Source organism: Oryzias melastigma, linkage group LG9 (assembly GCF_002922805.2).
Source record: "Oryzias melastigma strain HK-1 linkage group LG9, ASM292280v2, whole genome shotgun sequence".
NCBI lineage: Eukaryota > Metazoa > Chordata > Actinopteri > Beloniformes > Adrianichthyidae > Oryzias > Oryzias melastigma.
Genome location: NC_050520.1, coordinates 33,024,876 through 33,041,966, shown reverse-complemented (window position 1 = coordinate 33,041,966; position 17,091 = coordinate 33,024,876). Strand labels below are relative to the sequence as shown.

Here is a 17,091-nt window from a genome sequence, read left to right as displayed (position 1 = left end):
ACAACAGCTAGCGTGTAAATATTAGCATAACTCCAACCAGCCTAAAATACTTTTAAAAATCCTAAATTAGCCAAAACAGCTGACACATAGCAAAAATCTTAGCTAAACTCCAAAATAGGCGAAAAAAATCGTAGCAAATGCCAAATAGTTCAAAAAGCTAGCCAAATGCCCATTTTAAAACTTTAAAACTGTAACTTTTTAACATAATTATGAATAATAAAAAGGCAGGAATATTATTCCAGAATAAATAAACTTGAATAACTTTCAATATTTTACTCTCCATAAAAGTATCTTTTGTCAAAATTATACAAGTTAGAAATAAACGCAAGATAACATCCGGCCATCCATAACACGGATCCAGCCCCGGGCCTTGACTTTGACACACGTGAGCTAGATGATGGGTCTTGGGTGCAACCATGTGCAAAAAGACAAATGTTCTTTTCTCGATTTGCATGTTTTTTACCTTTTCCTGTCGGAAGAACTTTTAAAATCCCTTCTGTCTTCTGCACCATCATCCTCCGATAACTAATGATGTAAGAAATGGAGAATTTCTTCACCTCCCCTCACAGTATTTGATGCCCCCCCAACCACTTTGAGCGGTTCCGTCTTGGAATTGTGGCTTCATAGATTACTCTTTGAAACTTCTAATGCCTTAACAATGTGAGATCCCATCCATGACTGCAGGGATTTCACTGGGAATGCAGGACTCGGGCCTGGAATCTTATCTCTGTGTACAACATCAAGAGAAAGAGGATGCTGGACTTTCAGTACAGATAAGGCTCATGTGTGAAGGGCATCTGCCGGCGTTTGCCAAGGTGAAACCACAAACAGCAGTAGATCACACAAATAAACACAGCCTGCAGGCAGATGATCCTGGGAGATGATTATCTTCCGGCTGATTTAACGCTCAGGTCCGGCACGCTTATATAATCATGAATGAAACGGGCTTCGACCCTCACAGGGTCCCTGCTGGTGAGCCTGAGGTTCCAGCAGCCTTGGTGAGCTGGGATCTGATTGGACGTCGGCTGTGATGTTTTCGGGGTGGGGAGTGGACGGAGGGGTCAGGACACTCTGTCAAAAGCTGCTGCGTCAGCCTTGAAAAGATGGAGCCTTGCCTCCAGGACCTGTGGCCTGCTCGTCACCTCGTGATGCAGTCGGCCACGCCAGTGACAACCATCAGTCACGGAGAGATAACCTGTGTGTGTTTGTGGTTTTGGTGGAGAGGGGTTAGTGTTTTATAGAAGAGACCTCAGCTTTCTGTTTCCAGTTAGACCACTAGTATAGCAACATCCATCTCACTAATTCTACATTTTTTTTATGTTTTCTATTGTGTTTTTGAATAATTTCTTACCCCAAAAGGAGCTGGAGAAATTATTATTTTTTTATCTAGTCAGTTTGATCCGTCACTTTGATTTATTGAAATATGCTCGTCAGTACATACTTTTTTATATTTCTAAAAATCTATTAGTATTTCTCAAGTTTATGTTTTTATTTTCAGGTGTCACAACAGTTCCCTTCAAATTTTCCATCTGACCAAATGACGCTCGGCTATTTTTACTCTCCAGATACCACTTTTTTTTCCCCAACATCAAGGCCTCCTGTCCTTTTGGTTTACTACTGACAGTTACCGTGGTTACGTTTTCATTAGATTCATTATAACAACACAGTGTAAGCAGGGTAAGAAAACAATGCCGACCCAACTGTGTCGCTTGTTTTGCTTCTCTCTGTATTAGGCTCTATGGTGGCCCTGAAGCAACAAATCACTCAATGCAAAATCATATTAAAGATCACAACGGCAAAAAAAACCAAACATTTATTTAAAAAAAATTACATTTTAGAAATTAAAACAAAAAAACACCAAAAATAATTTCTAAAAAAAAATGAAATGTTACAAAATAAATCAAGGTAAAAGTAGGTACAGGATAATGCTGATTGGATGATAATGATGAGGATTTTTAAGAAGTTTAACCCAAACTGAGGTAAAAAGTCACTAAACTTCTGCAGTGACTGTGGCCAAAAGTTTAAAGAAATATTTTCTGTCTGAAGATATTTTCTTTTCAAATAACTTACGGTTAAAAAGGTGAATAAAAGTTATCATCCAATCAATGATGTCCTATTGTACCTACTTTTCAAGTTTCTTCTCTAGTCTTCTTTTAAACATTTAATTTAATTCAGTTAATTACTTTAGTTTTCTAAAATATATTTTTTATGTTTTGGTTTCTGAAATTGTATTTTGATTTCTAAAATTTATATATTTTTTAAATTATTTGTTTGACTTTTCTTTTTAAATTGTAATATGCTTTATGTGTTGAAAGGTTTGTTGATGCGATTTGAACTTCAGGGCCACCGTAGTAATCTACCTGATTGTGGTTTTGCTTTTAAAGAACCTTGTTTTTAAGTGATTTTTGTCCTATTTTCCTGGTTTGTATATATCTCAGCTATTTTCTGTTATGCTTTTTAATTTCTTCTATTCTCATGGTCACACATACACTAAATCATGGTTCTAAATTACAAAAATGAAGCCTGAAGTTGGACGGACAAAACAACCTTAGTTTACTTTGTTCAACTCAACAATAACCCAATAATGCAATTCAATAGAACCAAACTATCACATGACTTCCTTCTTTACCTCTATAGCAAGTGTGTTTCTCAAAAAAGTCAATGTTAAAGGGCCAATATGCAACATTTACCTTTTTATAGCTTTTTATGTTAATTCCTCATGAAAAACAAAAGCAATATTTTGCTCCATAAATGCATCTGTGGGGATTCCTCTAAAACCGAGCTCAAGAAAATAACTAATATTTAATAAGAAATGTGTCGTGTGTGCCAAAGGTAATTTATTATTATATAAATGAATATACTGTAAAAGGCTGAACAATAGTATGATTTAAGCATGATATGGGCCGATTAAATGTTATTTATGGCATTTTAGCAGTGTGGTTTTAGAGTGGTACAAATAAAATAAGTATATAACAGTGTATTATGTGAAATTGTTTAACTACAGACTATATTAACCCTTTGATTCCTGAGGTAATTTAAGGAAAAGCAGCAAAAGTTAGCAGAAGCTAACATTTGAAACTCATCCATGTCCGTGAATACCAGCGTTTTGAACCCAAGCAGACTCTGGATTTCTTCGACTTGCATAAATGAGCAGTCTTGGCGCGCTGTACACAGATCAGAGTCCACCAGGTTCTTTGACTGAATAACACATTGGCGTGTGCAGAGCTGCAGGTCAGGGACAAGAGCCTGTAAATTCTGGCCCACACAGAACCGTCTCATCCGTTTCCATCGTCCGCGTCTGGAAATGCTGAAGGCAGACAGAAACTAGGCAATGGCGTTTGCACTTGCATAACATTCACATTTATTTGGTTTCAAGTCCTAACACATTCTAAACATGCTTTAAACATGGATCACATTTTTCACAGGTAGTTACAGTAACAAGAGTGGAAAAGAGAGTTTTTGGAAAGAGAAAAGCAAAGACATTTCAGTGGTTAGTTGGCAGGAGTAAGACTGATTTTTCCCTGAGTTACGTCCATTAAACTCCTCATGATGTGCTCCAGTCCAACAGGACTGTGGCCTCAAAGGCTGGTCTGCCTAAGAAAAAAGAAATCACCTAAATCATTCAGGAAAACTGCAGTTATAAAAGTTAACCGTTAGGGAAGAAATGTGAGTGAAGTCCTGGATGAAGCTCTTCGTGAGCAGCTGGGTGCTGTTACATTCATGACCCCCCCCTCTCCATCAGCTGTGGTCTCCCGCTGCCACTCAAGGACAGCGAGGAAAGCAGTCTGACCACGGCTCCGATCTTCTGTCACCAACCGTCAGAGATGACGACACGCCGGGTTACCTTGAACCGCCTCACCACAGAGCAACAATCAAGGAGAAGAATAGGGCTTAAAGCACGCGGGCGCGCACGCGCACGTATCACCATGTGGAGAATAGAATGTACACATTCAGAAGATAACAAGGCAAGTTCTGATAAGGTAATCGTAGAAATCCAAAGCACTGCTGAGCCGCAGCGATAGAACGTCACGTGAACGCTCCGTCCGCACGCCGACGCCGTCATTGACATTGTTTCATCTTTGGAATTGGATTCACGATAAGAAGGCAGGCATGAAATATGAGATCACGTTAAATCAACATCAAACAAAGCATTCAAATGTGGAAAAAAAGGAAGAAAGACCCCTGAAGGAGAGAGTCGGTGGAAACAAACGCTGCCGACAAACAGCATGAATATTTGAGATGAGGAAATATTTATACATTCAAAAGAGAAATAAGACAGTTTTGTGTATTTAGTACAAATCTGAATCGTGGAGTAAAAACAACTAAAACAAGGAGGTAGTTTTGGATTAGAAGCATCTATCCCTGCACACTACAACTACAGAAAATCAAAAAATAAAAAGTTAGGCAGTGAGGTGACCCTGTTGAGCTTTCATTCTGTCAGTACGTGAATATTTTTTGCTGAGGTGTGCAAGAATATTCCAGAAACTCCATCTGCTACAGAAAGAGGAGGAGCTGAGTCTGGCTCCACCCACTTGGACAGCTCTATGGACTAAAGCTGGAGACCTTGCAAAAAAGGACTTGATATGCTGAGGGACTCTGGCCAACGAAAGTCACGTTTGGAGATAAAGTTAAATAAAAAAAAAAAAAAACGTGTTGCTATGGAAACCTGTAGTCAGGATTTTTTAAATGATGGGAGCCCGTTTAGGGTGGAGGCAGACAGAGCGAGTGGAGATTTACTGATGTGGGCTGCTCCTATGCAGTCTGATCCACAACAACTATTCTGAGAATAACAAACAAAAAACATCCAGATTGTAGAATTGTCTGCATACACTGTGCCTCACACTGTCTCAAACTGTCAACATATTTGGTTTTTATAAATGACAGGTTCTTTTCACCCATCCTCCCCGCAGAAAACATGACAAAGACGACATAAAAGACAATAAAAAAACCCAAATATCATCAAAACTACAAGAGTAGATAATATGCATAAAATCAAAAAGACTGATTTGTCTGAAACTTCTAAAAGGACTGCTGCCTGATGCTGTTGCTGCAGCTGCACACACAGAAGTGGATGGAGACCATCAACAAAGACGCTGCTGCACTCTCAAGAGGCCTCTGGCTCTCAGCCATCCATCCCCAATGCCATTAGAAAAGAATAATAAAAATACTAATAATAATCGCCCTGTGTGTCTTACTTTCAGATGACGTCAACTCACGAAACGGAGGGCTGAAAGGGTGGCGACGGAGTGAAATAAGATGGAGGAGAAAAAAAAATGTCATTCTACAGGAGGACCTACAATGTCCTGGAAACTACATCTACGAACACTAAAAGTACATCATCATGGTCACTGAGGAACTCCTGAATGCAATACATAACACTCACTTTACCCTGTTTGGATTCAGGTCGGCAGGGACCTGAGAGAGAAAAACACACCGGCTGGGCAGCGGACGCCATCAGGCGGTCCAGGTCTTCAGACCTCACCGTTGCATGCAAAAAACAGTCAGGACTGCATTTCAGCTGCAATTCTAATTGTTCCAAAGTCATGAAACAGCTAAAAACCTTGAAGAGTTCACGAGGACTCCTCTGAAATGATCATCTCGTACATAGCAAGACCATTTTCTATAGTGATTATTATTTAAAAAAAGCATGTGCATATCTGTCACAGAGGGCATGCAAGCCTGAAGTGAGTCTCCTGAATCCACAGAGCCGGGATTCACTGAGACCTGGGTGCCTGTCGCATCACACTAAGTACACTCTAAACCAGGTTAAAGTGAGAATCTGTGAAATGATGAGCTTGGAGCTTTAAATGCACTAATGGGGTCAACTTTGTGCCCAAAGTAACCAAAACCTGTCCTCAAGATTCCACTCAACACGGACCTACGACTGTACAGTTTTTTCCATCTAGATTTCTCCTCTGATGAATACGTTCCCTGAACATTTGTGCAGAGTGGCGTGCTCCCTCTGGGTTTGAGATTCAGAGCTTCAAGTCTGAGTGGAGAAAAATCTAGATGTGGATGCAAAAGCATTTCTGCCCCTAACATAAAGATATTTGCAGATTTCATTTTGATTTACTAGAAATCCGTCCTTGGAGACACAGACATTATAAAAGAGGGCACCACAATGCAGGTGGAGTCAAAAGCATTGATGGGAACTTTCGCTGAAATAAATGTCCCTGGAAGTCGGACGACACTGCAGATCTGGAGAGTTTTTTAGACTCTTTGTGCAAGCGTTTACTGTTGCAAGGCACCATGGATTCATGTTGAGGAGAGCCAGTCAGCGCTGCAGGGCGGGATAAGGAAAACTTGAGTGGTTGACAAGAGCGATTGAACGACATCTTCAGGCATTCGTTTGCCTTCACTATTCATCGAAAGCTCCTTCCTGCTTTCACAGACCCCACTTTAACCGCAGTATAGATAGTGTGTTGACAGCTTACCAAGAAAACACCATGTTCTGTGACGCTGAAGGCAGCAGAGTAAAAAAAAAAATAAAAAATAAAAAAACAGGGCTCTATGATGAGAAACCCCAACTCTGGTTGATGCATATGTGCACAAAAATGTGCATATGATTAGCAGCATTTTAAATGAATTTGAATGACATACGTGTCCAAATTAAGGGTCTCCCCTCTGAAAAATATTGATTAGTTTCTTATCCTGATCCTTCATTGATAAGAAATAGTTTTGTTGAGCTGTCAGCTCCCTACCCATCAGTGGGTGTTTGAAAAAAGCATTGCATAATACTTTGGTCAAGAAAAAAAAAAAAATCAAAAAAATCAAACAAAATCAGCAAACCTAGCTATTTTCCCCTTCCCCTGCAATCAAAGCCTTAAATCCCTAGTCTATGATTGTAAAAAATACCCGTATGCTCCTTTTTCTATGACCCCACAGCTGTCACCTTAACTCTTGGAATGTTAACTTGACAGGACCGCCCCCCTGAAGCAGAATATATTTGAGTCCATGCATATAAAGAAGCTAAACTTTGCTAATAAATTTGCATCTCCAGTGTAGCAAAAACACTGTTTTTCAAACTCTGATTTATGCAGCTCATTTAAACATTCAGTCTCTGAATGTGCGGATGGCGAAGCATCCACAGGTTTGGTTTTAGACTGGGCAACTCTTCATTTAAAAGCAAGAAAAGGTACCTGAAAATAGCAATAACATCTTCCTGAGGTAGTCACAAATCATAAATGTGTCTCGCTGCCCCGTCTGAATAAAATAAACTCTTTTAAAGTCTAGTCTAGCAATGGCAACACTGACACATCGAGCAAACTGGATATACACTTGTAAACTCCAAAGACCAATGCATCTACGAGCATTTGTTTTGTACAGAAGCATGTGCACAGTGTAAATCAGCATACATTCAGCTCTGTCGTGTAATAAATATATAAAGAAAAATATTACAGAAATAAAAGAAGAAACTAGCTGCTTGTCACATTCGCAGGAGGGGAGACCGTTGCCTCAACTTGGTGTTTGGAGGTGGCTTAGTTTCCAGAGGAGGCGGTCAGGCCGGGCGGTGGGCCGGTCCTGTAGCTGGTCAGGCTGGATTTGCAGGAGTGCAAGACTGCTTTGAACAGAAGGGGAAGCTGTTCAAGTGGGACATTCACCAGCTTTCCTGGAAAAGGCACAAAAAGGCATTTTTGCTTTAGATAAAAACTCACCGATTCATTTTTTTTAAGTATTTCAAATTTAAGACGTTGCAAACAAAGGAAGGAAATAGAAAAAGTCTGTTTTAAAATAAGCAAGATCTTTCTTGAAAAATTTAATTCAATCAAGATTCCAGCAAATGGAACTAAAGCTTGTTTATATACTCCTACATTGCATCACTTTACAAAGATGCTAAAACTTAACCCCCCGTGCTCTCTAAAATGAGGGGTATTAACAACATTTAATCATATTAAGGCCCAGGGGTGGAGCTACAGGGGGATAACGTCTGCCCCACACTTGCCTCCCCAATTTTTGAGTCAATATTAGTGTCAGTATGGACAAAGATTAGGAAATTATCAATACATCATTCTTTAAGTATTGCAAAAAATAACAGAGGCGATATTTTTTTAGACTAAATAAAAACAATAAAATTGTTAGAAATACATATTTTTGATCCTTTCATTTGCTGTTGTCATTTGCCCCATATAAAATGTTCTAGCTCCGCCCCTGTTAAAGTATGATAAAAATGTTGACTTTACTGAGGTTTCATTTTAGATAAACAAATCTATATAAACAAGAACGCAAAGCTTCACACATTATATCTTTAATTAATTTAGAGAAGAGAACTCATTGAATTTGAATGGACAGTTCAAACTCAACCTATTTCAACCAAAGAGCTGCAGGTTTGTTATTGTGGTGAGGATCATGGTCTGGTAAGCTCAGTCTAGCTGAGCTCCAGCTGTCAAACAGATAACTTGACATCTGCTTTTAGGACACTGAGGCAAAGACAACTTCATAGTTGACCTACTAAAAGCAACACTTTCAAGGGCTTTGTTTCTGAAGGTTGTTCTACATAAATGTTTTGGAACTGATGCAGCGACATTCATACACAGTCTTTAATGCAAACGTTAGCATATTTAAAGTAAAATATGTGGAAAAAGATCCACTTTCCAGGAGAGAAGTATATACTGATGCACAATCAGTGCTGCTTTATGCTTTAGTCACATGCATCCATACAGGGGTTAACCTATAGGGGTGCTGCAGGTTTTTGGGTTGTCCGGGCCTGTTGAAGGTTGTAAAGACGAGTGGCTTTACCTGCATCTTAAGGAAAGCGCAGGTGTGTCTTGAGGGTTATAAGGCCACGTCAAAGGATGTCATGAAAATGGAGTGTAGGATGGCCATGTGTGTTGGAAAGATATTGTGAAGTATTTGTAAGGACGTCAGTTCGACACAGTTATGATGTACAGGTGATGCTGTCATACGGTGACCTAATCATTGGGAAGATGCACTTACTATCTCCTTACGGACTGCGTGCAAATGTTGCACACATGTGTGCAGGTGCACCGTCTAACCTCCTCATTTCTAACAATCAGGCTGCACGCAAGGAGCATGAAACAGGCAAAAGGTAGGCACACTTTTAACATGAAAAGCACTAATGAGGCCCTTGCATGTTGTACAGGATTTGGGTGAGCTGAAAACAAATGAAAAGCCTGTATGACACACCTGCATCTCACATACTTCACCCTTACATGTTGTTTTAAGTTTTTACTCATCTGTAACCCGCAGCATGCCCATAGATGCCTGAAGTCGTGCATGAACATTTTCGCTGAACAGGCTCACGGAGCGATCTACGACCCTAACATTTTGTGCGGGTTCTTGCCCACAGACAGCCTGTATCCAACCTGTAATGGTAGCTGTGACTAAAGCTTTAACCTTAAACACCACAGTGCTTATGGTGAGTAATGGAGCCCTGTGTCTGCTGTACATTTTATATCTTTTTACTGAGTATTTATTAATAAAATGGATCGAAACAACCCTCCCCGTGCTGCATTTTTTTAGGTGTAATAAACAAAAACTTCTGGTTAAAATTTTCGTTATATAAAGAGAAAAATTGTATTCCCTGTGGTTCAAATTGAAAAAAAAAATACAACAAACTTAAACATTTGCTCCAAGATAATGCCAATGTAACATGTTTCTTCTTGTTGGCTGTCATTTTATGCTTTGTTTTCTTAAGTACTCTTGTATATTACCTAAGAGAATAAGTGGACAGTGTTGATATTTAGCCGTTTATAAGATGGAAAAATTGCAGTTGGAAAAAATACTGAACTGCCATGCAAAGCTTTTGAATTGAGGGTTCTGTTTTTAGAGAAGGATATTCCAGGTGTGAAGAAAGAGTGAATTGGGGGTCACCTTTGTGTCACGTGTTGTTGGTTTCAAGTTAAAACAAGGGTTGAGTGATATGGCCCAAAATTACAATCTTCAACTTTTTCCTAACAAATTAACTTCCCAATTTTTAACAATGTTGCTTTACTTCAGTTTACCTCCTTAAGGAAAAGTTAAATGACAGAATACATTTGATAAAAATTTGTTTTAACTTCCCTATTAGGAGGAAAAAAAAAAATCGTGTTACTGTCTGATGCGCACCAGATAGTAACCAGAACATTTTTCTTTTTTTTTTTTTTTTTAGAAAAAACAAATAGGAACTGTTGCTCACCAGCTAGTATCTGGTGCTCACCAGATAGTAACTGATGCTCACCAGATAGTAGATAGTATCTTGTGCTCACCAGGTTGTATTTGGTGCTAACCTTAAAGTGGTTAGTATTTTGTGCTCACCAGGTAGAATCCGGTGATGACCAGATAATAATTTCCAGATTTTTTTTCCCGTCTTTTTTTAACTTAATTTTGTTTTACTTCTATGTCCCTTCAGGGGCTTTGTAGACCTGAATTTAAAGTGCAGTAAAATAAAAGCAGTAAAAATTGATTTATTTGCCAGCCTCAGTAGAAACATAAATCAACAGTAAAGCTACAGTCTTCAGTGGACATGGAGGCCTTACCTGCGATGTAGCGGATCTCTGGCAGACACATCATTATCTCAGGAAAGCGTTTGGGCTGGTGTGGGTATTTGTACTCGATGTAGTCCTGACACACGTACCAGTAGCGCTTGTTCAGCTGCTCGAGCTGAGAGACGTTGGACAGTCCTCTTATATCTGCAGGAAGAGGAGTTGGTCAGTCAGCAAGGCTGTGCAGACATGCTTCCACTATGTAGCACAGTGGTACAACTTTTTGTCACCTTGATTCAGGAAGTTGATGGCTTTCATGCAGGCGTACTCCTCATTGCTGATCTTCAGCTGATTAAACTTACGATAGAGATAAATCAGCCTCTCCATCACTTCCATGCCGTCCTCACTGAAGCTGATGGGCAAAAACAAACTCATCAGGTTGCAGGAAAAGGAAACAAGACAGAGTTGAATCAAGTTGGTTTTATTGGAAACAAGAGTAAAATGAAACTATTTAAAACAAACAGCTAAACCCCTCCGTACCTCTTTTTTATTTAGATAACAGGCTTTGAAGGCAAAAATGAGGGAGGAAATATGTCAGATAAACCCAAAGAGATTAAAAAAACATGGTCCTGATGCCGTAGCTTCATGAAGGAGTTAAGGATTCATAAAGATGAATTTCACTCATCAAGCTCCACTTCCCTGCATTGCTGGTTCTCACACATCCAATCTCTTCTACAAACGAGCTGTCACCTTAAATCAAAAACCCACTCCCCAAACCCCTAAACTAAAAGCAAATGATCCGGAGTGGCTTAGCACCACCGTATATTAGCGCAGCATGTGTCATGAGGTCAGATAATTCAGGTCTGATTTACACAGGACCGGCTCCCCACGCATCTCTTTCCTGCTCGGGCTGGACCGGCGCGTATTTCATGAGGCAGACAGTGCTAGCCACAGCTCTGTCCTGAGGAGGCCTCCTGTTCACGGACTACTTCACTGGATCTTAACCAAGAAAAACACCACGGCTGTTGTGAGGGACAGAAAAATCAAAGGCAGAGATAAGGCGGCTCGTTTTACTGGATGTGTTGCGGTGTAGACCACTCAACTCCCAATGACTAATTCAAAGTGAAATAATGAAATGGCTCTAATCCAACAGGCTAGCCATGTTTCCTCGTGTATATCAGGACTGGTTGGATCATTTCAACAGATGACATTAGTGAGTGATGCACCAACCAGCCAAAATACTTCATCTAATGACAGTTTGGGATACTTCTGTAGCTACAGCACAACAAAACACTCGGTCCAGTTGTCATTTCATGTGAATCATTACATGATGCAAAGTGAGGTAGACAGTAACGGTGTGCTACCAAGAACAAGACGCTGCAACATGAACATCAGCTGCCAGTGTCCAGCAATAAAAGATATTTCACTCTCAGCTACCAGTGTGGTTTCAGTGGAACAAATTCACATTTATAAAACAACATTACTAATGGGTGACCTTTTTTTAACCTGCAAAAGGGTCAATGAATGAGCTAGATCTACTCTATAGGTCACAAGTTATAGTTTGAAAAAAACATAATAAAGAAGAAAGTTGCACATTATTTGCCAAAATACATAAAAAAGAAAAAAACATTTCATCTTAGACAAATCTGGATGTTGGACAGGAAAACAATAACAGATGGAATATTTGCACAGGTTAGTGCTGTTAACACATTCTTCTGCGTAAATATCAGTAGCAAATATTGAGACATTCACCTACAGTGCACTCTGGTGGTTGTTACTGTTTTTTCTTTAAATTAAGGGTCTCAAAGTGGGCCATTTGTGGCCCCCACTTTAATATGAAAGTTTAAAGTTGATAAAGACCTCTAGTTTTGTATGAATGGCACTTTTACATCATCTATGTCCACTGAACAAGTTTATTGAACATTTGTTCATGTCTGTGTACTACTACACAATATCTTCTGCGTGTCCACGCTTCTCTGATGATAGCTTTTTATTTACTTTGTGATGTTTCAGCTTTATGTTTAAAACTTTTCATTTGTTATTGTCGTTGGATCTGATCGCCAGAAAAGTCCTTACCAACGCTTGCTAGCGTCATTAGCTCCTGTCGTTTCACAGGACATGCAGAAAATATTGCGTGGTAGTAAATAGACATGAACAAATATTCAATAAACTTGTTCCGTAGACATAGACACACTGGCACAAATGGAACCCCATACGGCCCAGGCTCAGCCAGACCACACCTTCAGTGGGCCCAAGGTAAATTGAGTTTGAGACCTCTGCTTTAAATCGTGTAAAAGTCGCAAAAGAGTATAAAAGTATGCAGAAAAAATGCAAACAAAAAATACTCCAAAAACATGGTATATGCATATATTTTTTTTTATCAAAGCTCATAATGTAGTTTCCTTTAAGTTGAGAAAATGTCCAATTTAAGGTCAGCAAACTAAATAAAGGTAAGATTTTTTTGAAGAAATTATGACTACTTGAAAAATAAAAGCTTATTCAAATTTCATCAATGTAGAAAATCAAAAGTTTCTCCAACCAAACACGCTGATGTTGTTTCCCACTTACCCCTGGAGCTCGTCATCAGATGGGGTGTACTTGGCCGTGACGTCAGCCAGGTCTCCAAAGATCTGGGCGCTGTAGATGGTGAGGCAGGACAGCAGGATGAGCTCCTGCCAGGTGGAGCTGAGCAGGCAGGTGTAGTCCTCTATGGAGAGCTCGCAGAAGAATGGCAGCTTCTTGATCCAAGAGATCTGGCGGAAGAGCAGCTCATCTGCCAGGCGACACAGCAGGGCGAACAGCTCCACCTGTGTCACCTTGTACCTGCAGGAGATGCTGTGTTAGTAGTGAAGGCTCAAAGGCCACAGTGAGGCTGAACTACACTTTGGTGTCAAAAAACTGAACAGCTTCAGTCTTTTGACTGTGTATGCATCGAATGTTTATACTGACCCGTCCTCTATCAGCATGGGGGTGGTGAGGGGGGCCAAGTCCTCTGCGGCGACCAGCTGCAGCACCAGAGGGTGGGACTGTGGGTAAAGGCTGCGGGGCTGTGGGGTTAGCAGGCCGGACTGGGCAGCATAGCTGAACAGGTGAGGCAGGAGGTGGTAGTGTGTGGACATAGAAGTGTTGATGTACTGGTCCCTCAGAGCTGCTGTGTAGCCGTTCATCTCTGCAGAGCGACTGGAGGCAAAACAGATAGCAGGTCTGGAGTCGAGATGCATTCCAATTCAGACATGTTGCAATATACATTGAATGAATTTTGTGTTCAAAACGCATGTTCAAGAAACAAAGTTAAACTAGTTGAAGATTGACCAACCAAGGACTCAGGTTAGATATAGGAATAGCGTCCTTTTCAAAACTTCAGTGTCAACAGGTTAAAAACTGATCACGAATAATTGCAGTTTTGAGTGTCCCCAACGCATCATTTTTTGATATCCAATTAAATCAAAGCTCCTCAACCTCTGGGCCACAAACCAGTACTGGCTCGGTACTGGAATGTGGACCGCACGGGTATCCTTTTATGACGTCCCCTAACCCATGAGAACTCAGATCAGTTTTTTCCTAAAAGGGAAATTAAGTAGGATTTACCATAGACCCCGTGGAGCACATAACACTTCCCTGAAGTTATTCTGTAACACTGATGTCACTATGGATTCTTATGGGGTTACCCTTGTGCTATCCTAGGCATGTCTACATTAAAAGTGGGGTCATCTGGACCCCACAAGACAGCACGGTGAACCTTTTTTTTTCACCGATTTTTATATCTTCACTGGTGTCCGTGGCAGAAATAAAATCCTGTCCACCTTTGTATCATGGGAGGGATTACACATCAATATAAGGGTGGGGCCATCTGGACCCCATAAGAGAGCACGAGGGTTAAGGTGACCGGACAAGCCACAGGGAAACTGCAAGACACACCTCCGCTCCCCTAAGATGCAGCCGCTTATGTCCCCAACCCAAAAGCCCACAGCACCTGTACAGGTGCACGTAGCTAAGGCGTTACTCTTTGCATTTTTTCCCCGTTTCTGCAACCTTTGAAACTTGTATCTCCTTATTAAACTCAAGTTGCTCTTCTCTACATAGATTATTTCGATAGAACGAGTATTCCTCTGAACAGCTATCAGGCAGAATAGCTGCTAAGATAAAGCTCATGTTTACACAAAATGAGACTAAAATAAATGCCGTCATGCCAGTACCTAGACAATATTTGTCCTTGATGAGTGCAGATAGACAATGCACTTGACTCCATGTCAAAACGAAGAGGAAAAAAAGTAGATAGTGCAGCAAGTTCTTTGTGTTTGCTATCATCACCAAACCTGCATATCCAGACATTCTTTAGCTGCTGAATACCTCAACTAAAATCTGGTAGGATGGGAATGAGGAGTTAGAATGTCAGGGTTGGATCATTATCTCTGTGATGGTGCGAGTGATGGCCCCGCGCGGCTCTAAGAGCTGAGATGAACAACTCACTTGGATGACAGAGTGGAGGCAGGTGATGGTTGGTTTCCCTCTGAGGCTCCATTGCTGGGAGAGCTGTGGTCACTGTCCCCGTTGTTGCCCCAAGTGTGCTCCGGGACGTCCTCCTTGAACTCCTGCCCTGACATGATCCGCTCTATCTCCTCCTCTGTTATCTAAATCATACACAGGCTTAATGAACACTCTCATGCAACCACAATTTGTCTCAGCTCAATTGATTAACATTTATGGACTACTTTTCACTCCACTGTGGAGGAGCAAGGACACCGCCGTACAATGGAGCGGGGAGCTAGACAAAGACAGGTGGGAGGTATTGGTTGGTGTGTGTGCGAGTGGAGCGCACACCAAAAATAACACTCCTTGTAGGTCAGTGCCATCAAAAAACACAAACGAAAACGATTTCAAAAGGTTCTACCATCCAAGAAAATGTAGTGCCTTGTGTATCTGTGACTGGGGTCAATTCACTTTTATTTCTATCAATTCAGCGCACAAGCGGAAACAGGCAATTCATTCCATATTTATGAGAGAGAGCTTTTCTTTCTGCCAGGGCTTTGCTAATAAAGCAGTCTGTAAATGGAAGCTGACACTTGTGAGTTTCGCTGAATTGATCAGGGAAGAATCTAGCATGTCCCTGTCCTAAAGAATAGCATGGCGCTCTTCGTCTTCTTGTCAAACAATTTCTGGACTTGTATGTGTTTACGCCAATTAAACTGGAGCTCAATGGGAAAAATCTGCATCTACTTAATGACATAACAAGGTCAGGGCTCATTCGCATAAGTTCCTGAGTATTCCTACACCTGATGAGTGGCAATGGAGCACTCAAAGTGTTATTCAGGAGAGAGGCTTTGAATGCAGCTGCTTCATATGAGCGGTTCTGGAGGCTGTTAAATCACGAACACAGCCTTTACCTGCACAGGCCCGATGCTTTTGTTCCTTCCTCCCGGCATGCCGTCTTCTCTGATTGCTATATGAGAAAGAGAAGAAAAATGTTTGAAACAGAAAAAAGGAAGATTCACAGCTCTCCCTAGTGGCTGAAATTGGTTGGGAGGTCAGAGGGGGCACTGCATTTAAAGGAATTGTTAATTTTGCCCTACAGTTTTAGGACTATGAAGTTAAACAGTCATCATATGAGGGGTCAGTTGCACCTTTTTCCAGTAGATGGCAGCATGAACCCATTAATGAAGAGACCAAATGTGGATAAAGCCCCTCAAATACCTTCAGTTTGAGTGACACTTTTGTCGCTTATAAACATTAAGTAGCTTTAATTTTTTCTATTCATTTATTTTTCTCCCATATACAATTATTTATCTAGGTATTTTAGCACTATAGTGCCTATTACTAGTGAAAGAAAGGCCTGTAGACACCTCAAAATTCCTAAAAAAACATTTATCAACTTGTATATTGATTGAATCACACATATTGTATGAGACTTGCTTCTAAGGTCACTTTGGTAGAAGGACCTAAAGCAGTTGCTGGCAGCACACAGTCTTTGACATACCATAAATTGGTTATGCCATCAACATGAATCAGCTGATTCTGATGCAGAGAAAAGCACCTTTTCATATTGATGCACTGGTCATTTGAAGAGTTACAGTAGTCAAAAGAACAAACACTGGTGCTAAAGCTCCAGTGTGAGAGTCTGAGTGTGACGTAAGATTTCTGTGGGTAACAGATCATGTGATCAATCCAGTCTTTCTTAATAGGCGTGTGTATTGGCAAGAGTCTGTCGATACAATACATATCACGATACACGTCTTGCGATATGAATTGCGATACATCTCAAGACTGTACCAAAGTAATTTTTCACTTTTTTTTTTTAAAAGAGTATAACTTAGAAACAAACAAAGTCATACTAAGTAGTATAAGAACAAAAACAGTGAGGCTGAATGGACCAATGAGGCTAAACATTTAACACCAGCTAGTTCTCGCGAGATCTTGTTGTTCTGGTGTGGTGTAGAGCTGCTCAAAGAGTCTCAGTGTGTTGTGCTGCCAACTAGCAGTCCGGGCTTTAGGTGGAATACAAAAGACGCTGAAAGACACTCACAAATAAGTCAAAATCGTCTTGTCAGCCTTTTAAATCAATAAAAGCATTGCCTAATGAAATATTGAGATATAATTACAAATCAATTTTTCCCTACACCCCTATTTCTTAAGGTCTTTGGCACAAGTAAAATGTTACCAACTAAATTTGAAT

At 40.4% G+C, this 17,091-nt stretch overlaps 1 protein-coding gene across 2 annotated transcripts in view; it reads right to left on the bottom strand.

Annotated features, from left to right (window-relative positions):
• Positions 1-3,337: 3,337 nt before the first annotated feature.
• LOC112148447 (nuclear receptor subfamily 6 group A member 1-A) overlaps positions 3,338-17,091 on the bottom strand; it is a 131,080-nt gene continuing 117,326 nt past the window's right edge. For both annotated transcript variants that reach the window (XM_024275574.2, XM_024275575.2), the window contains 7 exons: positions 15,806-15,861; positions 14,892-15,052; positions 13,371-13,601; positions 12,990-13,244; positions 10,712-10,833; positions 10,476-10,628; positions 3,338-7,609 (listed from right to left, as the gene is read on the bottom strand). In XM_024275574.2, the coding sequence (XP_024131342.1) occupies positions 7,479-7,609; positions 10,476-10,628; positions 10,712-10,833; positions 12,990-13,244; positions 13,371-13,601; positions 14,892-15,052; positions 15,806-15,861 (1,109 nt within the window). In that variant the 3' untranslated portion in view covers positions 3,338-7,478. The remainder of the gene's footprint in view (positions 7,610-10,475; positions 10,629-10,711; positions 10,834-12,989; positions 13,245-13,370; positions 13,602-14,891; positions 15,053-15,805; positions 15,862-17,091) is intronic.